The sequence below is a fragment of the Juglans microcarpa x Juglans regia genome, chromosome 2D (assembly GCF_004785595.1).
Source record: "Juglans microcarpa x Juglans regia isolate MS1-56 chromosome 2D, Jm3101_v1.0, whole genome shotgun sequence".
NCBI lineage: Eukaryota > Viridiplantae > Streptophyta > Magnoliopsida > Fagales > Juglandaceae > Juglans > Juglans microcarpa x Juglans regia.
In genome coordinates, this window is record NC_054596.1 from 41116384 (window position 1) to 41138373 (window position 21990).

General features: G+C 35.2%; 3 protein-coding genes and 1 non-coding gene across 4 annotated transcripts; 3 read left to right on the forward strand and 1 right to left on the reverse strand.

Moving 5' to 3' along the window:
• TRNAG-GCC lies at positions 1-71 on the forward strand. The gene has a single exon. It is a non-coding gene; the product is annotated as a tRNA-Gly (tRNA).
• A 689-nt stretch (positions 72-760) lies between these two features.
• On the reverse strand, positions 761-5908 carry LOC121250795 (bet1-like SNARE 1-1). The gene is made up of 6 exons (XM_041150012.1): positions 5749-5908; positions 5429-5513; positions 1864-2014; positions 1288-1344; positions 1118-1177; positions 761-994 (listed from the first exon to the last, which is right to left on the reverse strand). Exons 2-6 carry the CDS (start codon positions 5440-5442, stop codon positions 905-907), a joined length of 372 nt encoding a protein of 123 aa, XP_041005946.1. The 5' UTR covers positions 5443-5513; positions 5749-5908; the 3' UTR covers positions 761-904.
• Positions 5909-7286: 1378 nt separating this feature from the next.
• LOC121250818 (deoxyhypusine hydroxylase) lies at positions 7287-10258 on the forward strand. Its single transcript, XM_041150045.1, has 7 exons — positions 7287-7610; positions 8007-8140; positions 8237-8460; positions 8550-8688; positions 9274-9400; positions 9706-9824; positions 9898-10258. Exons 1-7 carry the CDS (start codon positions 7427-7429, stop codon positions 9925-9927), a joined length of 957 nt encoding a protein of 318 aa, XP_041005979.1. The 5' UTR covers positions 7287-7426; the 3' UTR covers positions 9928-10258.
• Positions 10259-12154: 1896 nt separating this feature from the next.
• On the forward strand, positions 12155-14357 carry LOC121248737 (LOB domain-containing protein 16). The gene is made up of 2 exons (XM_041147293.1): positions 12155-13402; positions 13859-14357. The coding sequence occupies exons 1-2, from the start codon at positions 13109-13111 to the stop codon at positions 14168-14170; spliced, it is 606 nt and encodes a 201-aa protein (XP_041003227.1). The 5' UTR covers positions 12155-13108; the 3' UTR covers positions 14171-14357.
• The last annotated feature ends 7633 nt before the right edge of the window (positions 14358-21990 follow it).

Sequence of the window (21990 nt, forward strand, 5' to 3'; positions counted from 1 at the left end):
GCACCAGTGGTCTAGTGGTAGAATAGTACCCTGCCACGGTACAGACCCGGGTTCGATTCCCGGCTGGTGCAGGTTCTGGTTTTTTCCAGAACAATATTTAAAACTTTTGTGCCCCAAAAGTCCATAGTTTTTAGTTACTCCATCATTAATTTATACATGCCATTAGCACTACTCGAGGCATAATTGTTGGGACTGATTAAATGGCTCCACCTCATGTCAGAAGAAAACAACCAAAAGCAATGAGAATGGCTGGTCAAGATTTCCCGTCATTTCCGCGTACCCATTTTTTGTCTCTTCTTCCAATATTTTACATCATTTTGGACCGTTTACCGATATGGCCTTCCTTCAACTTGTCCCACTTTTGTGACTTTGGCGTCAATTTCTTTCCACTACAAACTCATATCTAAAAGCCAAGTCAATGCCAAGTTTACCACGTCTAAGGAAGGTTTTACCAGACTTTAGTGGGTCGCACCAAGAATGTATGGAAACTTCCCATTAGTCCTTGCAAAGCAGCTCTAAATATCAATATGTTCATTGCTGATGGCAATTCCTTGATTTTTTGGCTCTTTCCACTCAGACCTCATGAGTGCTTTATATTAATCTTCTCCTCAAAGTTACAGCAGTTCCAGGTTTTGGAGTGTTATTGTTAGTGAGCAAGGGAGTTAGTTCCAAGCTGCCTTAGGGCCAGACCAATCATATTCCAGCTCAAACGATTTATTGCTTAACGTGATGCAAAATTCTATAATCGATCAAGACATGAAACCAAAACACATGGAAAGATCTTTACTATGACATGCAAAAATATCTTTTACAGGCAGGAAAGCACGTATTACAATATGAAGCAAATTTGTCGTCCCAGTCTAACATAAAGCTAGAAGCTGTATCAAATCATGTCGCCAGTTGATTACCTAGTAAGATAGTATATAACTAGGAAAACAACGACGAATGATGCCACAAGTGTAAGCATTCTCCTGCTTGACTTAGTCTCAAATACCTAAAAGGTAAAACAAGCTCATCATGGTATCCAAAAAGAAACCAATGTAGTCTAGAAAAGAAGATAGACAGCAGAAATAATTCTCTATTTATGGGAACGGGAAACTTTATTTATTGTACATACCATCTTGAAACGATCCATGGTTCCTGACAAGACTCCCCTTGATGAATCCATATCGTTGCCCTAAAGCAAAAAATGCCACAGGCACATTGTATAAGAGAAGAGAGAGCAAGAAAGAGTGACTAGAAATAGAACTAATAAAACAAAGATGGGCCTACTGCAGCTATACATACCATTCTGTCCAACATGCGGTTATGACTATCAACTTCCTCATTTATATCACCTGACAACTGAAAGTAACAGGCATTAATATTTGCTTTGGATACTCAAGCTTAAAACTGCAAGAAATTTATAACATGCATGAAGGCATATTATGAAACATTTTTCTGCTTGCTTAAGCTTCAATTCCAAATAGTTACTGAAGCTTTAACCACTCTTACGGCAGTTTTGATTAGATATTGAAGTAACAGAATGGAGAAGGCATGCTCCATAAAATTTTGAAGAGTATCATCCAATCTATTTAGAGAATTTTTCGAAGATGCTCCATTTAGTTTCTTGTGAAGATGGGTGAGCACCACAAAAATTTTGATTTTACACAAACAATTCCCTTCTTTCTTCCAGATAGATTTCCAACATTCTATTTTTTTTTCAGCTTCCCATCTCCGAATAAAACTAACTGAAGAGAAACAATGCAAAGCTCTAGTCCATTGTTTGACCATATAATAAATGATATTCAGGCCAGTCAGGAACTTCCACAACGACTGAACTATGCTATGACAATTAAGATTACTGGTTCAGATAAAACTCACTCTCTTTAGCAGAATGACTCTGTCTTGCAATCCATCTATTGCTCTTTCATTATCATGCTCATCAATTTCGTGGGAAGAGTAAGAAGATGAGGCCCTGATGCCACCCTCCTCAATCCCATCAAAGAGAGCAGATCTATTGTTACGGTAGTCTCTGCACCCAAGATGATCTTATCATAGGGTCAAAAATTACAGATGATATACCAAAACCTACATAGTTTCCTGATAGGGGAAAATTCAGCAGAAATCAACCAGAAGGGAGACACAATATAGAAGATTATTATTCACCCAACATTTTAAGACACCATGAAATTATGTTAATATCTAGGCATCATTCTGATCTAAGTAGTGTCAATTTATCTGAAAGAGAACCATCGCTATTTATTATCCGTTTAATACCTATACTTCCCATTGCCTATTAATAATTCTTGAACATGTCACTTATCAAAAAAATAATAATTCTTGAACATGTTGTTAACATCCTAACAGGTTTTGAGGAAACATGTCCACTGGTCGATCGATAGTCCTGGAGATGTACCGAATAAACCTACAAAATCCTACAAATAAATATATATATATATATATATATATCTTATATGCAAGAATAAGAATAACAGAAGTAAATCCAAAACAAGGGTTTACACAAATTTTGAACCTTTGGTGCCAAGAATACCTTGTTTCTTTATGCAAAACCAGTTTTGACAGAGAGCTTATTAGTAGGGCTGAACAAAAATCCGAAAATCCGACTGCAACTCCGCACCGGCTCCTCTCCATCGGAGTCGGAGTCGGAGTTAGTGATGTACCGACTCCAAAACTGACACCAATACTGTACATATTTTATAAAAATATATGTACTTTTTATATATTAATCATATATATTTTTTATATTACTATAACTTAATATAGTTAGTTAAATTCAATAATATACTAGTATGAGCAAATTATTATAAAATAATATACTTGTACTATAGTATAAACAGACTAAATTGACTAATAATAGTTTAGTATATGTAAACACCACACTATTAACTATTACTACCATGTAACACTAATGTATAATAACAACTAATGTTTAAATACTAATGTATAATAACATGTAATACTAATTATATAATAACTAATGTATAATAACATTTAATACTAATGTATTATGTATGAACACTAATATATAAATTTATAATAATATGTAATACTAATGTATAGTAACTAAAGTATAATAACATGTACTAGCACTTATCAAAAAAATAATAATAATAACATATACTAGTAATGTATAATAACATGTAATACTAATGAATAAACATTAATATATAATAACATATAATACTAATGTATAATAACATTAATTTGTACAATGATTTATTTTTTTCAATTTTGGTTATGTTTTAATAAAATTGAAATTTGAAAAAATATTTTTTTAAAAAAAAACTGAAATCTAGAAGCCAAATCCAATTAGTGAGAACCCAAAAATGTTAAATTGAAATTTCAAATGGGCTAAGAAAAAAAGCCCAAGAGAAAAACCCAAATCCAAATCCACTCTGACAAGTCGGAGTTGGATCGGAGGCTATGCAAATCGGAGTCGGAAGTTGGATTTGACCTCAAAGTCAGAGTAGGAGTCGAAGGTAGGGCACTCCAACTCCGACATTGTTGGTGCTTAGCCCTAATTAGGAGTATGAATCGTTAGCATCATATATTGTTGTCATGATCCATTTTGGATTTATATTATTAATTCAGGGTAAAAAATAAGTATCATCCAAAATGATAACTTAAGGAAGCGGCAGATAATCGTTGTTGATTGGTGTTGTATGTGTAAGAAGAATAGTGAATCTATGGACCATTGTTACTTCATTGTGAGGTGGGCAGGGCTTTATGGGACGAGATTTTCAGCAGGACCGGTCTTGCGTAGGTTATGCCTAGGAGGGTTGGTGGATCTCCAAGCCAATGGAAGAGGCCTTCAGGGAATCAGGGTAATCCCCTGATTGCAGCAGTTTGGAGGATGATCCGCTCATGTCTCATGTGGTGCATTTGGTTGGAGATGAATGACTAGAGCTTTGAAGATAGTGAATGCTCTCTGGAAGAACTTGATTCTTTTTCGATGCTTTATTCTCATGGGCTTCCGTTATTGGTTTCAATGGTGCTAGCTCCCATGATTTTCTTGTTTCTATTACAAGCACCTAACTTTTTCTAGGTGTTCCTCTTCTATACTTCCTGTCTACTTGGGCTGCACCCATTTTTATTGATTCAATAAAATTTCTTTTAACCTAATATATATATATATATATATATATATATATATATATATATATATATACAGCGTGGCATGTAAAGTAACCTTTGAGTTAAACTTGAGCTTATACCTAGTTACAATAATGAATGAGACAGAGAGAGGACTAACTGTCTGAAGATTAAGTAACTGGAGTATTTACTGAATAAAATACAGCCAGCCCAGTTATTGGAGCAAATAATATGGTTGATGGATCATCTAACATAAGTGATTCACAATCCAGGATCCTTGTGTATCAGCCACCACCAACGTGTGATACCATCAAAATTAACAGTTGAATGAAATGCAGTACTTCTATTCATTGTTTGAAATCTCACACAGAATATATATATATATATATATATATATATATTTTGAAAAAAAAAGGCATCAACAACTTGTCCAAGCTCAGCAAGCTGATTTAAAATGGATTTCAGTATCTCAAGGTATATTTTGCTGATGCCTATTTCTATCAATAAAATCTGTTTACTGATAAGGAAAAAAGGTATATTTTGCTGATGATGTTGCAGTCATTAGCATGCTCTAGAGTCTAGACCATTTCACAAAGCATCCCAATAGCAAAGATATTATATGAAAGAGCACCTTTAGTTATATACTTGGATAAACTGAGAGTCTGAATCATCAAAGTGATAACAAATTCACCCATTTTACCATAAAAACAATTTAAGTGCCACCTAGACTTGAACATAATATCGCATGTCGGTACCACCTATCTGACACCCATAACGTCCACATGCATTAATCCAAACTATAGTTAAACAAGATCCTGGTGGGCTAGACGTATACCGATCAACAAATTGTGTTTCATCAAACTTTGCTAATACTAAGTGGAAACGACTAAAGAATTTCATCGAGATTTTGCTAATAATATTGGAACATTCGGGTTGTCGTCTGCAAAAGAAGTAGTGTGTTGGGCAAAAAAAGTAACTACTATCTGAACTGGTTTTAGGTCATAATGCCCCAGAACAAACCTACAGTTTACACCGAAACAAACACATATGCTTCAAGGACTCCTAGAAGGCAGCCCATTCACCCAAATATAGGCACATATCAAAAAGCATTAAGAACGTAAGAAGATCTCCCCACATAGTAAATTTCACATATTGGTACCAATATAAACAGATCAGATCTAGCAGAGCCCACTCTAATTAAATCAGATTAACATGATTTTACAATCTCCAAAAAGAAAAATAATAATAAAGAGCGTCAATTCAAAAAAATATAAAAGAGACCCAATTCAAAAACAACTGAAACAAGCAACCAGGAGTTGGAATTATAGCTAACCTTCTGGCATTCATGGTTAACAGGGTCACAGATTCTATACGCAAGCCTCCGTTTCTTGAACGCGTAATCTCAGCTCTTCGATCTCCTAAATTTTTTTCATTGAAAATTCAAGAAAACCAAATAGAAAGAAAAATACATAGAAATTTACTAAAAAAACGAAGAGAAGTTCATCAGAGACACACCAAAAGAAAAAAAGGTAGAAAATCATATATCATGAAAACTAAATCGAGAAAATTATTTCAAGAAGGGGGATGAATTCAGATCTGATAAAAGGGATCAGCAATCGGAGATAAGGAAGAGGAGATTTGAGAGGACGTTACCTTTCGAAGGAAGCCTGAGGAGTTTTTAGTGTTGGACGGAAGAATAAGGTGGCAGAAAGGAGCGGTGATCACATATATAGGTGCACGCACACAGTGGTTGTTTAGTCGGGGAGAGAGACGATGATCCTGATCCTGGTTGCCCATGTGGTGGGGGTTGGGAGATGTGAGTTGGAAATTAATTTTTTTGTGGGTCCCATGCAAATAGGTGACGCGTGTATTATTAACTTTTTTTTTTTTTTAATATAGGGATAAATAATTGTAAATTTGCAAAATATTACTTGAATTTGGATTTTTTTTTTTTTTTTTTTTTTTTTTTTTTTTTTTTTTTTTTTTTAGATTAATATCTAAGTTTAAAGAAATTTGCAATGAGGTATTTTTGTCAATTTCTCGTTTGAAAACTAGCGAGAGACCATGCATTAATCTTTTATTGGCTGACACGTGATACTATGCATTAATCCATTGTCGACATGTAATATATTGATGCCACATAGCAATCATCTCTTTATTTTTTTTGACCAAAGTGTTGATACTGTGTTTCACATATCTTTTAATCAAATTTCGACAATTTAGATCTTTCAAAATGGGCCTACAAAATATGGAGATGGGTGCAACAAGGAAAGGGCATCCTTGAGATCGAAGAGTCTCTGATGTCAAAGTTAGTAAGTATTATTATAAGTTTGTAAATAAGTAAAAGAGTCTAGTAATTAGAGAGATATTCTCGTATCTGAGATCTGTTATTTATACTATATGTCTAGGGAAACAGATTGTGTCTGCCCCCATGGAGTTCGCAGCCTTTGCATTGTTTCCTATGTTAGAATTTTTTAATGCGGCGAGACTCTATAACGACGTAATTAATGTGACGTGTCACTCGGGTAGTGGTGCTATTAGTGTGGCGTGATTTTTCGATTTCCTTCTCCTAGAAGATATCCTTGTTAATCTGTTAATGTATTTTATGTCAGAAGATCAAGAGTTCCACTCACATTACGCCTATTATACAAGCAGGTACTCGAGAGCTAGACACTACTCGATGAGATTTCAGATCGATGAGTCTCATCTTCTGCAACACCCTTTTTTTTGCAACTAGCGTCCAGAGAACCCTTCCTATAGGTCAGATTGGAGACTGTTTATCCTGGACTAGGCCTTTGGTTCTTCTGTCTTTCAGTTTCGTACAGAAAAACAATTTGACTGGTCTAGTTCCAAGTATCCTTACAAAACCTGGGCTGAACCTCAAGTAATAGATAAAGGTACCCAATAGTTAATTTTTTAAAGTTTATATATCAATTTTAAAAAATAAAATAAAAATTGAGACTTTGATTTTAAAAAATAAAAAAATAAAGAGAGAGAGAGTAAAAAACTCATGTATTGATTTTGCAATTAAAAATTTAATTTATTATCTTTAACTTATGAAAAATATTCTTATTACAAACATAAAGATAATACTATAAAATTGATTTAATAAACTAATCGAGAGTTTTATTTAGGTCTCTAAAACTTACATTAATACATAGTTAACCCTAACATGAAAAGGAAAAAATCTGAAAAAACGCCAACACTATTTATTCTTTCTCCATCACGCAGTCGCAGTGCACCATCCGATTCTGGGAGATTTTTCTTTTAATAGAAAGACCGCCGCAGCGATCACGCTTTTCTCCGTAGCTACTAGCGATTAGCGATTTTCATGGCCATGGGTTCTTTGAACAACGACAACGACGGCTCCCGTGCTTTCGGATGCTCTCCCGGAATGGAGAAGTTCCTCTGCGACCGTTTGGGCGACCCGGCCCAGCCGATCTCGGAGCGGTTTAGAGCCCTCTTCTCCCTTCGCAACCTCAAAGGTCCCGCCCCTCGCGACGCCCTTATCCTCGGTTCGTTCAATCTCTCCAAAATCACTTTCTTTTGGGCAAAATTGTTCGTTTTTTTCGTGCATCCTCTTGATCACTAGTATTCTGGAGCAACTTTTATTGATTTCCAGAGTAAAATTACATTGTTTCCTGCTAAGAAGCTCAAATTATCTATTAGTCGATGTGAGGGTGAGACAACCAGAACCTTAATTGTTTAGTTGTTAGATTATGCTTAGTTCCGAGTTTGCTAGAAAGTTTTCCCCCCTTTCTAATGTCTTTCTGGGAATCATCCTGCTGAAATTTCTTTATCCAAATTACTGAACTGCTACGTACAGAGACAGAGAAACTCTTTGATCATACCCAGTATTTTTAGGGGAAGTGCACGAAAGAAATAATTTTTGCGTTTTACTCCTTTTACAGCGACAAGGGATTCATCAAATTTGTTGGCACACGAGGCTGCATTTGCGTTGGGTCAAATGCAAGATGAGGGAGCTATTCCAGCCCTGATTTCTGTACTCAACGATCTTTCTTTGCATCCCATTGTTCGCCACGAAGTAAATATAAGGCTTTAACTATTCCTTTGTTGGAGCTGTTTAGTTCTTCTCTTTGTCCTTGTTTTGAATATGTGTAATCCTATTATGATTGCCTAGGCAGCAGAAGCACTGGGTGCAATTGGGTTGGAGACTAATGTTCCTTTTCTGAAAAATAGTTTGGTCTTGGATCCGGCTCAGGAGGTTCGAGAAACCTGTGAATTGGCTCTAAACCGGATTGAGCAAATGAAGAGTGCTGGAGGGAACGATGAAGAAAGATCGCCTTTTATGTCTGTTGATCCTGCTGCTCCTGCGTCTTCTTGCTCCTCAGTAGATCAGCTAAGGTTTGTTTGGTCGTTGGCTAATGACTTGAACCCATTCCACTTGTGTGTGATTGTGTTAGCTTTATGAATTAATTCGAATATAACTTCAGGAAAGTACTTTTGAATGAAGAAAAAGGCATGTACGAGAGGTATGCAGCTCTTTTTGCACTTAGAAATCATGGTGGAGATGAAGCTGTTTCTGCTATAATTGATTCTCTGGGTTCTCATAGCGCTCTACTGAAACACGAGGTTTGTTAAACCTCCATTTTTTATTTGATATCATTGTTTCTTACTTTACTACGTTTAAATTCCAATATGGTTCCTCTTGTATAGACTATGGCTTGTATTTTTGTGCTAATATCATTGTTTCTTACATCAATAGGGTTAATTTTCAATATGGCTTTAAGAAATGATTAATAACTACTTATAAAAAAATGGTTAATAACTAGTAAAAATGGTTCAAAAAGCTTCTTTTTGAAGGTGATACAGGAGGCTGTAATTTAAAGTAGATAATATTTATGTACACAAAGGCTCCCCTTGATAATTGTAAATATTACCCTAGATTGTTAGTAACCATTTATGATAATATTTTATAGGGCAATATTTCACGCATTACTAGTGAGGTAATAGAACATGAGATAAATTGACTAAAATAGGACAGCTTATCAAGGAGAAAAGAGTTCATTTTATGATTTCCCATGATAATTGATTAAGATTGACCTTCAAGGCCTTGTCTTACAGATTTGACTACATCTTCTCTGACATGATTTTGCACTTTTGTGTGTTTCTTCATTGTTTAGTGTTGGTAATTTTTGTATTTGCTGCAATTTTCAGGTTGCCTACGTACTAGGTCAACTGCAAGACAAAGCTGCTTCAGCTGCACTTTCCAAAATACTTAGGGATGTGAAGGAGCATCCCATGGTTAGACATGAAGCTGCTGAAGCTCTTGGTTCCATTGCAGGTATGGCCACTTGATGTAGGCTGTGGCTTTGTTATCTGAAAAATAATCGCAATTCCTTAATACTGGATATTTTCTGGAATCTGAATAGAGTGTGTTTTCGGTTGAGTGGGATGTGATACCTACATGTGTTCCGTATAAAAAAAGTTCCAATTCTCACTTAGTTATAACAATATAAATATACAAAAAAATACTGTGCTGGTATCATAGATGAGGTGTCTCACTGGAGTTAAAATGATATGCATTAATGTCAATCATTCTCACTTTTCAGTCCTTTCATTAAGTTTGTGTGATCTGTGCACTTTTAGATCTCCAAAGTATAGCACTTCTTGAGGAATTTGTCAAGGATCTTGAGCCTATTGTCTCGCAAAGTTGTGAAGTTGCTCTAAGCATGCTGGAGTTTGAAAGATCAGGAAAATCATTTGAGGTATGCTCTACAAATTTGAATAGCAGGATATTAGCATATTTTCAGATTTGACTGACAACTACTTTATGTGCAGTACCTTTTCCAAAATCCTCTTGTGCATTAAATGGTCCAAGCTTTTCAAGTATCAATCATTCCAGCTGTGCCAATATTTTGAAGAATGATCTGCAAGATAAAAGAGAGTACTGGACCTGTGTTGCATGACTCTGCTAACTTATGACATAGACGTGAACTGAGGTCACAATTCGAAGGTCTATCACTAATCTGGTTAGGATTCTATTTCAGAACGTTGTTGTGAAACCTTCAATTAAATTATCCCATTCCCGTGGTTTCTTTGGGAATAATATAGTAAGTGGCACTGTTGGATGTAACATAATGAATGTATAGACTGCTCATCAACAAAAGTATTGCAAGGCGGTTCAGCAGATTTCATCAAATGGATGCTGTTGTTGCCCATCACGGTTTCTTTATAATAAATACATAACTGCACCTCTCCGTCAATAAAGTTTCATGTTCATTGGATTTTGCCCAACTCATCAATGAATGATCTTGCTTTTCCAGTTCATCTGTGCTTTCTCACCAGCGATAAACTTGTTGCACTTCATACATGATATCAGGGTGAGTGATCGTAAGGTGAACATGGTAGTTGCGAAAAAAAAAAAAAAAGAAAGAAGAAAGAATTTCTGCCACTTTCAGATTCTAAAATAAATTCTTTGGGTCATCTGAGAGAATTGAATGTAACTGATGCAGCTCCCTTGACATTTTCACATCAAATCTAGCTTTGCTGACGTGCTTGTGTCCATGTAAACATAACAATATGAAAAGAGATTCTATGCTTGTCGTCCACGTTTCATTCTTTTGAGGCTTCTATGTGTTTAACGCACCCTCATTTCAACTGTGCTGGTTCCGTTCTATGGATTTGAGAAATTTCTTCAGCAGATAGAACTCTAGTTTGAGCTGGCTTTCTACAATTTCAGCAATATCATACAATAGCGTGCTTGTTTGGAAATACCGCTGTTCCTCTGCATCAGTGGGTGAAAATGGAAGTCCCATCTGATGTAAAAATGCATCTTGTTGGTGTGACATTACAATTAACGAGGACCAGACACTCAAATGGACAAGAAGGTATTTGTTTCAGCTCTATTAAGAAACAAATGCCAACAGATGAAGAAAATTGTTGCTAAGCAAACAAACTTCTGGTATCACACTTGAGAGAGTAGTAGTGTTGGTTTGTTAAGTATCTTAAGTTAGGATGTCCTGTAGGAAGCTAGCATGTGTGCCATGTGCATGGATGATGCTATACATTAACTGTAAGATAAATGATGATTATGTCACAGTTAATTTTGTATGTTAATTCCTCTGAACCCTTCACATCTTCGTTTTCGTTGGGGCTTTAAATGACTTGCAAGGAAGATGTGAATGCAGCAGCATGATCTGGATTGTACTTTCCTACGGAAACAGCCATTTCCCTTAATTAGGTGACGAATGCTGTTTTTGGTACCTTTACAATTTGTTATGACGAATGCTCAACCTTCACTTGGTTCAACTTCAAGAGAATGAGGAATGCTAGTCTTCATTCTAGAGGTCATCATCTCCGATCCCACTTGTTAATGCGACAGATTTTAAGTGATTTCATATATCAACCACTTAAAAAACAGTCACTTAAAATCTGTCAGATGGTAAACGTGACTGGGGATGAAAAACTTTAAGATGAAGAAAGAGAATTTCTCAAGGGAACTGGTTCCTTTCGTGCCATTGCACTCCCACTTCTCTATTGCTGATTCTGGCTGCTGCTATGAGTTGAGTTCAAGTTGTAAGGTTGGGTTTTCTTAGTGCTGATTATTAAAAAAGACGGCATTGTCACACTGCAGAAAGTTGCAGCCTAAGCCACATACAACCTACTTGGGTTGAGAAAAAGAGTACGAAATAAATAATAAAGCTTGCAAAATGAAGAAAAATGTTGAAAGAAAGCGAAATATCTATTAGACTATAACTGAGAATAGGACTCTGGTAAAAGTTAACAGAGAGATTTGTTTTACAGATCTGAAAAAGGACGGATCAGGATCTTCCAATTCTTAATAAATGAATGCCTAAAACAGTAACCTTTTAACAAGGAGAATTATAGTCACAAAAAAATTACACAAAATTAATATAGTTTCATATAATCTATTAAATTTATTTTATAATAAAAATAACTTTATAAACCATATCAGTTTATGAGATTACTTTTAAATAATCTATTTGTGACTAAAATATTTCTCTTTAATCAGTAATAAGATTTGAAGTGTGATACATCCACAGCATTATTACTGGAAAAAAGGCATGCAACCTTAATGGAAAACACCATCAAATATAGGTACAAGAATTTTAGGACTTGGAGTTGCTATGGTCCCTGGTGAAATCGGTACAAAAAGGGGGTGTGATATAACTCTGATAGGTCAGATGCTTTGTGGAAATGATGGCCTATGTGCATAGCAGCTTAGTTTTGTTCCTACTTTTACGTTACTATTTTTGTCTCAAGTGATAAATGAAGTATGCTGCTGCACGAGGGGGATTGAACATAGCTTCACTGACTTTCTTAAGATTGAAGACTCTTCGACAAAAAGAGCACTAGTTTCACGAGAGAGATCCTATTTCCGAGCTTTTGCACCCAAAAAAAGAGAGAACCTTCAGCTTCACAGCAAAGGAGTCATCAATTCATGATATTTCTCTTCCCAATTCTTGAAAATTATCTTTCTTAAAGGAGTGTAAATTATCAGTGTGGTTGTCGGTACAGCTTTACCTGCCAGATGGGAGTATATCACAGAGCCAAAAAATAAAGACAAATAGCAGCAGTTCCCAGGTGCGGCGTTCGGCGGAAAAATAATGGTATTAAAGCCTCAAAAATCAAACTTGCCAAATAAAAAACTTTACAGATCAAACAAAAGAAATTCAAGAAGCCATAGTCTAAATAATTACAAGTTGGTCCAACCCATTTGAAAAAACTATCCTCTTATTGCATTAACCATTAATAAATGTTCCCTCAGAACCCTGCAGTTAGACCCTCCATGTCCCCCGCTCCCACCCCTTATAAGGACCCTCTCTTTGTACCCTTTAGACCCCCAATACCCCACTTCCATACCCAACCCCATAACCCCCCATAAGTTTCTCAGTTTGCACCATTTCCCAGTGTGCTCGTGTGCCTAAAATTTTATATTTCTCTGTGTCTAACATAACATACAGACACACACCCTCTCTCTCTCTCTCATTCTCTTTCTTTCTTTCATTTTCTCTCTCTGTTTTCTACCATGGCATCTGGGACTGGGGCTGGAACTGGCTCGCCTTGCGGGGCATGCAAGTTTCTTAGGCGAAAGTGCGCTTCAGATTGTATCTTTGCGCCTTATTTTTGCTCGGAGCAAGGCCCTGCAAGATTTGCGGCCATTCACAAGGTGTTTGGTGCTAGCAATGTATCCAAACTTTTGCTGCACGTCCCGGTTCATGATCGGTGTGAGGCTGTTGTCACAATTGCCTATGAAGCTCAAGCACGGATTAGAGACCCCGTTTATGGATGTGTAGCCCACATTTTCGCCTTGCAACAACAGGTTAATAAATATATATCTGTTTCCTACTTCTGTTTACTGCACAATCATATCTCATTGTTCTTTCGGCATAGAATTATATGAATCTAACAGTCTTTCCTTCTTGGTCAATAGCTATGCCTATTTGGGTTGCTAGGGGTATCAGATTTCTTGAGAAAATTTTAGTCAAACTTCTCTTATTTTTTTGGTTTCTCCATAAGTAAGTTTGAGATGGGTTTATAGAAGATGATTTAAAAAAGAAGATCAGTTATGTCAATCTGTTACTAACTTGCAACTTTTCTTGAAGGGCTAGAACTGATTCTAAGTTTTCCACCAAATTAATTTTTCTACTTCTGTTCATAATGATAAGACTTCCAGGAGCCTATGGCAAGCCCTCAAGATTCATATATAGTTACACGATGGCAATGTACAGACGAACTCCATTCTTTTTCCTTTTCTGATTGTCTTTATTTTATATAGGTGGCGTGCTTGCAAGCACAATTGATGCAAGTGAAGGCTCAGCTGGCTCAAAGCGTGATCGATCCGAGGAGAATCGAGAATCAGTGTCCAGGGAATGGGGTGCCAGTGGTTCCAAATTATCCAATTTACATGAATCACATTTCCCCTCAGAGCTCACTGGAGTCAATTGACCACAGCAATGATGGGATGAACATGCAAGAAATACAAAGCAGAGAGGATTGCTCATTCCAACCTTATTCTAAGAAAAGACCATATAACAATCATGACTTGGGTGAGCTTCAGGAACTAGCCCTCAGAATGATGAGGAACTAATTCCATCATTTCTCTTTGAAGCAATATGATCATGTTGATGTTGATAATGAGGATGGGGATGGTCTGTGTCCAAATGCTGTATATACTGAGACTATCTAAGAAACTTGGAATGAGTGGTGGCCTAAAATAGGCATATCCTCTTTCCTTGTTCTTTTTGTCTTCCAATCAACAGAATTGATTTCAACCACTTGGAATTGCTCTCTCTCTCTCTCACTCTCTCAGCTAGGAGTATGAACAGTTGAATTAGTAGGATGGTTAACTTTCTTCACGAAGATAATATAGTTTTTACAGAGCAACAAGCTGTATACATGACAATATCCTTGGACTTTTGTTCCTTTTTAACTATTTACACCCTTCACCAATCAAGCTCAATTATTAATATATATTAAAAAAAAAAAAACCCTCCACGTTAGATATATGAAAAATATCACTTTACAAGTGCTTCTTACAATTATTTTACAGCTCTATAAAAAAAAAAAACAAGGATGATAATTTTGTAAAATTAAAGTTTATTTTTAACAAAGTGGCATGATTTTATTATAAGTTGAGTATAAAATAGATTGTAAAACAGTTGTAAAATATATAAGTTTATAACTACAAGATTAAAATAATTAATATACTTGGGTTACATGAACATATATGCCGATCATGCTAGTAGTAGCACATGACGCACATAAAATATATAGAAAAACAAATAAATTTACAAGTTAGATCAAGTTCTTTTGGCTAGACTCAGTCTAATATTGTCTAGACTGAGTGTTGACTTTTACCGACTCCGGGTGGCCAAAACACAGAAAATATATAAAGAATTTCCCCCCAACGTAGCTTAACTTCTTGAATACATCCCGAAGTACGTACGACGTTAGGGGTGTGAATCGATGATGTTTGCTTTGAAAACTCTCATTTGGCTAAAATATAGGGCCGATTAGGCCGGATCGAAGATCAGGTGAAGATCAAATGTACTTAGCTATATATATGTCAAAGCTGCCAATTAATTAGCACACCCAGCTTGGAGTTGGAGTTATTGAGTTCCTAATGGACCCACTTGCATAGGGTAAGTAGCTAGGTTCACCTAGTATTACTACACTAATTAGTTTTTAATAATTATACCTTGTGATTTTGTTTTCATATATGCATGTAGACAATATGTCCCCTTGATTGAATGCAGAGGCCTACTACATCATGATAATATGATTTTGTTTTTCGGCAAACTAGTTATAAGCTATTGTCAAACATACATGCAGTTTGGTTAATCTTCCAATCGTACGTGTGGATCATGGAGAGCAAATTAATTAAGAGACAAGAGGTATTTGCTTTGAAGAAGAATTATTACAAGAATTCTAGTGTACTACATTCCAAGTTATGACATATATATTATATATGTTGTGCATCTTATAAAACTAATTAGGTACACATGATTAAGATTATATATATATATATATGCAATAGTTTAATTAGGTGCATATATATATATATATTGCAATTTTTATGATATATTTAGGATGAATATTACAACATATATTAGTTTTGGATTTTAGAACCTTGAATATTTTCTTCACGGTATTTATCTGTCGAAAGTGAGGAAAATTAAAAAGAAAAATACTATTTTTCTATCTTAAAAGAAGAAATTAAAAAAGAAAAAGAAAAAGATGCACGTTACATATATAAATACATATCATGTGTGTGTGTGTAATGGCATGGGTGGCAATATTCCGGGGATCAGGACAAGTTTTTTTTAACCCTACCACCCAGAAGAAGACAGTCCATTAATTATTGCTTGCTAACACGCTCAAGATCAACCATGAATTACCACAAGATCACAATCCCATACATGTTTTTATCACCTGCAGCACTCAAACAAATTAAAGAGGAGATCTCACCATCCGATAGAACTGAAAAAGGCATCTGCACAAGTCAGGGATCACCAGCTTGGAGCTAGATAAAAGAAATTAAGCAGAAACATGTGGCCGATAAGATCAGGGGTTTTGTTTTGATGATCTTCTTCCTGATCTTCACCTTCACCTTGTATGATATATATTAGAGAGGGATCAAAATATGAGGAATTTCCATAATTAATTGTAGTGAGCCTGATCAGATGAGATATTTTAGCGCCCATATCGGATTTCTATTGATTTTAGCATTCAAATTAACATGACATCAACGGTCTTATAAATTTAAGATCAATAAGTTTGTTAATATTTATTTATTCAATGATCAAATACTGCTCAAACTCAAATTGATACTAGTTTACCTATAAATTAATAAGCTAGACGTAAGTACTCATTTCATAATATATATATGATCTTGATTCTATAGTTCATGAGAAATATGGTATCCAAAACAATAAATAGATATATACATGATCATGAGGCGTGGCCTTATAACTTTGAATATTGCGAGAGCCGGGGCAAAGGGATCGAGAAAATATGTCGAAATTAGAAAAGGATGAAAACAGAGAGTGGCAATGTATTACAGTGGAACCTCACAGGATTAATTAATAATCATATGTTCATTACTAATTAGTACAAATTGTTCAGTCAACTGGAGATCTAGCCCCTAGCTAGCTAGCTAGTAAGAAAAATCCTTCAAATAGTTCTAAAAAAAATGATGATCATTGAATAATATATATATGATACTTAATTAAAATGTGACCTTTCTTAAATAATATTCCAACAAAATCTCGCCACATGCATGCACATTAATTTTCATGGTTGAATTTAAGTATGGTCGGCTGCGCATGCAGGCCAGCGCGCATCGTGTGAATGACTAATTCCTCGCGCATGCGGCCTACATGCATGCAAGCTAGCTGGTCATATTTATTATCATATAATAGGAAGAATTAATCTATCATTAGCCAAGTTGATATTACTTAAATCAACCTCAATTACACATCATCATGACCCAAACAAATAAAATCTCAACAATTGGTATACGTTATACATTCTGGTACTATTGCAACGGCGACGATTGATTAAGGCGCTGGTCTTGATCAGGCGCTAGCTAGCTCTTCATGATCTGGTCAGGCATGGATCGGACCACCTTAAAACCTTAGGCATGCAATTAATAGATTATGAAACATTAATATAATATATATATATATATGTGTGTGTGCGCGCAAATTAATTAGTCATGACCTAATAATCTAATTAGTCAAGCCGCATTGAATTAATCAAAGTGTCATGTTCTTCGAGCCCATGACCTTTGGGGTAAAATCTAATATATATTATAACTGATCGATCTAGTCAATTGCATGTTATCATCACTTTCATATGTTAATTGTAGTTTTCTGCATTAAACAACGCGCGCTAAAGATCAGCTCAAAAGACAACAACAAAATGAGAAACTTTACTAGTAGTACTATAGAATCCCATTTTGTTCATCCCCCCTATTGGACTCCATTAATTGCACTTGGGAAGTAATCATTCCATAGCTAGACAATTAGTTTAATGGGTACGTACGTAATGAGTGATTATTAGTCGAATGTGAGTTTAAGGGGGGCAAAAGCTGTCACATAAAGGTAGACTGGTTAGGAGCCCAAAAAAAAAAAAAAAAAAGGATCAAGATCGAGGGCTAGAAAGAATTCATGAAATTTTGATTATACAATGCGCGAATTTGAATTAAACTTGGAATATCAGTTCATCATGTCATATGTGTTTGAATCATAACATGAAACACTTCCCTCTCTCTATCTTGGTGATCTAGTACCTCTTCTTCTTTTTTTGATTGGGGATCGAATAAGTTCAAAATTTTTATTATTATTGAAAAGGGAAAAAAACAAGAGAAAAAGAAAAGATGTAATGGAAACAGCATATGCAGTACTGAGTTGTGCAAACTCATGTTGCCCCCCTCTAATCAAGTTTTATATAGACGATAGGATGATCTTTATTCGCATCCAGGAAAAATAATACTTGCTTTGCAGCAATAATTATGTGTTTTAAAAAGATATATAATAATCAGATCATGACAGCAATGCCAATGGTACCTGTACGTATTAGTTTAACATGACCATTAAAACTCACTAGAGTTTAATTTATTTATTTATTTTTTTAAAAAAAGCAAAGGAATAGGATAAAGATTGGACCCATATATGAAGGCAGGCATAGAAAAAACATGTTACCTGAGAAGTCTCTTTCTGAAATTTAATAAACAAACAAAACTTTGACCATTGAATAAGAGCACACGTGCAATCTAAGCCATCTGATTATGAGGCCAACTGACCCATCATATATCAAACAGGAAAACTTGTCCTTTCAAGTAGCTGCCATTCATTTTATATATAATATCATATATATTTTTTTATATGATCGGATTATAGAGAATTCAGAAGTTTGGCAACAGCATTAAATAAAGAGTAGTAGTAGTAGTAAAAGATAAGTTAAGCAGCTCATTGAGCTGTGTGCACTACTGTCCCGTGTGAAAATGACCAAATGTTTCTGATGATAAAAAGCGATCCTCTGGAGGGTATAAAAGTATACATAGTTTCCAACATCAATGTCGTGTTTACAAGTTATCTATATATATATATATATATATATATATATTAAGAGTTTTCACATATTAATGGAGTTGGTATATATCTTTCTTTGTAGATATATATATATATATATATATATATATATATATATATATTAAGAGTTTTCACATATTAATGGAGTTGGTATATATCTTTCTTTGTAGATATATATATATATATATATATATATATATATACACACACACACTAGTAAAAGTGTCCGCGCGAAGAGTCTTGGGATCATTCTTTGTTGTTTTTTTATAACATGATTTTTCGCATAATTTTGTTTTTAGCAATAATATATATATATAGCTTGTTTTGTAATTCCAAGCAATTAAGCATCTGCATCTTCGTTTTTACAAGCTGCGAAGTCCAAACTGGTTGGTGACAATATGGGCTTGGACTAGGTCAGTTGAATCGGGCCTTGAAATCGCGGGCCGGGCCTTGTTCCTCCAAACCTTTTGAATTATCATGAGCTTGTACAACTTAGGATATAAAATGGTCCTACAATATTTAGATAACCTTAATAAATATTCAAATAATAAATAATATAGAACTAATTACTTCCATGTCTGTCTTTCTCTCCTTGTGCATCTTACACTAGTTTGACTAGAAATTCTAGAATATATGAATCCAATATTCCCTAATTGCACGAATGGCACCCCGTTTCAACTTTCGAGAAACTTAATTAGAGCAAAACCTCCGTATAATGCTAGGAATAAGATCAGTTTAACAATTGGAAGAGTACTGTTATCTTCAGCCTCATGTGCCCTATAAGCCCAACAAACTTTCCACTAGGGTTAAAATAAAGAATAAATATACTACTTTATTTTTAAGAAAATGTTCTCTTTGGGTCTTTGTATAAGTAGTAAGCTGTACAGAAGTAATTGGGTACCACAGTTTTATTCTTCGACCTTGGATCGAAGAAAGGGGGACATAATACCAGCATCTGGATTCTGCTCACATGGGTTTTGTACATGAAGAGATCATATGGCATAGGCTGTCTTTGTTTATGTTTATCCTACTTATGTTGTATCTCCTCATGTACTTTTCCTGTCCTCTACTTTTTGCCAGCATGCAGGGTAAAACCTGAAAGTTAACCTAGCTGCTCATCGATCATTGAGTAGCATACCAGAAGTGTAACGTTTCTTTCTAGCATCTCAAAACAACATGACAACCTAAGAGCAATAAATTCTTAGTCAAGACAATTATATTTTACAGGTTTGCTAGTATCCTAGGAACAAAAGATAGATTGATCACTTAGGCTGTAAGGGTGGTCCAAACACGCCACTGATTGCACAAAAGGCTTGGCTTTCGAAATAAATAATATTGTACCATTGAGCTTGAGAATATTGTCTCTGGGACTATGGTCTATGGTAATTATTATATCTGATCAAAGCCAAACCGCACGTTCTCATTCTGAAACGTCTTCTCAATGCCTTATAAACCAGTAGCAATTTTTAATGCAACAGTTAAAAACTGTAGCTCACAAACACATCCAATTAACCGGGGGCCTTCTCTCTCTCTCTCTCTCTCTCTCTCTCTCTGAACTTTCAAGTCAGCTTCTCACCATATATAGAATATCGGTTAAATATGCATATGGTCTTAGAGAAACAAGAACAAGGACTTAATTAATTCTCTGTCATCTGCAAAATGCTCAAGCTGGAATGCATGCAGATAAGCGCACTTAAGCATGTTAAGTAAAACTGACAAGTTGATTCTATTGTTTCTCCAAAAGCTTCAGATTGCAGGCAAGAATATACAGCTGATTCTCAGAAGCTTTTCCAAAAGGATATGGTAGAAATGGAGATTGCCTCATATATAATTTCTTCTCTTCTGTTCTTCTAGGAAAAACAATTACAACGAAAAACAACTGATCATGTTCAATATTACTTCTTACATGCTTGAAAGGTAAGGTAGAGTTGAGCCTGAGATGCACTTGCATAAGTCTATTGACGTGCCACATATAATCAAGTACATGCCTGAAAATGCTGCAAGGAGAGACTAGATATACATGCATGCAGTGTCTTCAATCAGACTCAAACTCAACCAGGAATCTATTGCACGATGCATGGAATATTAACTTGAAGATTGCAAGTTCTAATTACATATTTGTAGAGCTAGCAAACGTCTAAAGAAGCGGTTTCTACATTATTAGTTCCCGAGGGATAACATTTTGTGAAGAGATATTGATAATAACAGACTTGAAGAGAAAAGTTTTTCACTTTGGGGAAATGTGTGTTTAGATGTAATTCTCAAGCACTGACAGCATTGAGAAATGGGGACAATAAAAAGAAAAAAGAAACCAAGTGTATGAAGACCAAATTAAGTTGGGTTTTCCCCGAGTCACCTGACAAATAAATCGATCAGGAATCTTTTCTTGGGATCGCATATGTTAGTCAGAAACAGGGTACTTCATAATACCCATGCTCAAAATAGACACAATTACAAATGTGCACTTTCATGAAATTAAATATCATATATCACCTAATTACTAGTTCCACTCATCCATGTTTAGATATTTATACCATGGAAAGGAACAAATAACATGACTGATATTAAAGTAATGAGTTATTAAATATCACACACAGGAAGCAAGGATGCGGAATTCATGCTCGATGCTCATTCAATGCAAGAATTAGATAAAGAAGCTAGTATCTGTGTCTCATTTGCACTGCAACCTTCTGGGAACAAACTGATATCAGTCATCTATAGCTGCCTTATCAATCACCAAGACAGGAGAAATGGAAAACAGTTAATATAAATATGGTCATCACCAATATATAAATCAAAGCTGCAGACACTGGAAACTTAAGTCATTCTCCAAAAGCTTTTTCAATGTCAGAATTAGGTAAAGAATCTAGTTGCTTGAGTAACTCATTTACTACACGCGGGATAACAATAGCTATTTCTCAGTATCTTATAAGAAACTCTCTTACAACGAAGTGAATCTTTAGGTTACACAGCTCTGATCATGAAAGTCTAGCAAGAAGCTAGGGTAGATAAGTTAGTATATATAGATCGTTTACTTAAAAATAACATCCACTAATGCCATGCTAGAAAATTCTCAAAAATAAGAGAATTAGGTTTTTGAAGGGAAAGTAGTATATATCAAACTAACAAAGTGGGGAACTGTATCGTGTATTAGGTCAAAATTTCAGGGTCTTTATTAGCTAGGTCCGTAAACAAACAAATTGGCTCAAACAAAAGCATATCTTCTCTCCAGTTTACCAAAGAAGTCCACCATTAATATTCTACTCATATCCAAGATTACACTAGATTAAAAAAAAAAAGTCATAGGGTTGAT

What these genes read in the sequence shown, in the direction of transcription:
- LOC121250818 (XM_041150045.1), top strand. Translation starts at nt 7,427, where the DNA reads ATGGCCATGGGTTCTTTGAACAACGACAACGACGGCTCCCGTGCTTTC. An exon ending in GCGCTCTACTGAAACACGAG is followed by an intron (nt 8,689 to 9,273) that starts GTTTGTTAAACC and finishes TGCAATTTTCAG; the next exon opens with GTTGCCTACGTACTAGGTCA. An exon ending in AGCTCTTGGTTCCATTGCAG is followed by an intron (nt 9,401 to 9,705) that starts GTATGGCCACTT and finishes GTGCACTTTTAG; the next exon opens with ATCTCCAAAGTATAGCACTT.
- LOC121248737 (XM_041147293.1), top strand. Translation starts at nt 13,109, where the DNA reads ATGGCATCTGGGACTGGGGCTGGAACTGGCTCGCCTTGCGGGGCATGC. An exon ending in TTTTCGCCTTGCAACAACAG is followed by an intron (nt 13,403 to 13,858) that starts GTTAATAAATAT and finishes TATTTTATATAG; the next exon opens with GTGGCGTGCTTGCAAGCACA.
- LOC121250795 (XM_041150012.1), bottom strand. An exon ending in ACCGCATGTTGGACAGAATG is followed by an intron (nt 1,178 to 1,287) that starts GTATGTATAGCT and finishes TTTTTGCTTTAG; the next exon opens with GGCAACGATATGGATTCATC. An exon ending in CCATGGATCGTTTCAAGATG is followed by an intron (nt 995 to 1,117) that starts GTATGTACAATA and finishes TTTACCTTTTAG; the next exon opens with GTATTTGAGACTAAGTCAAG.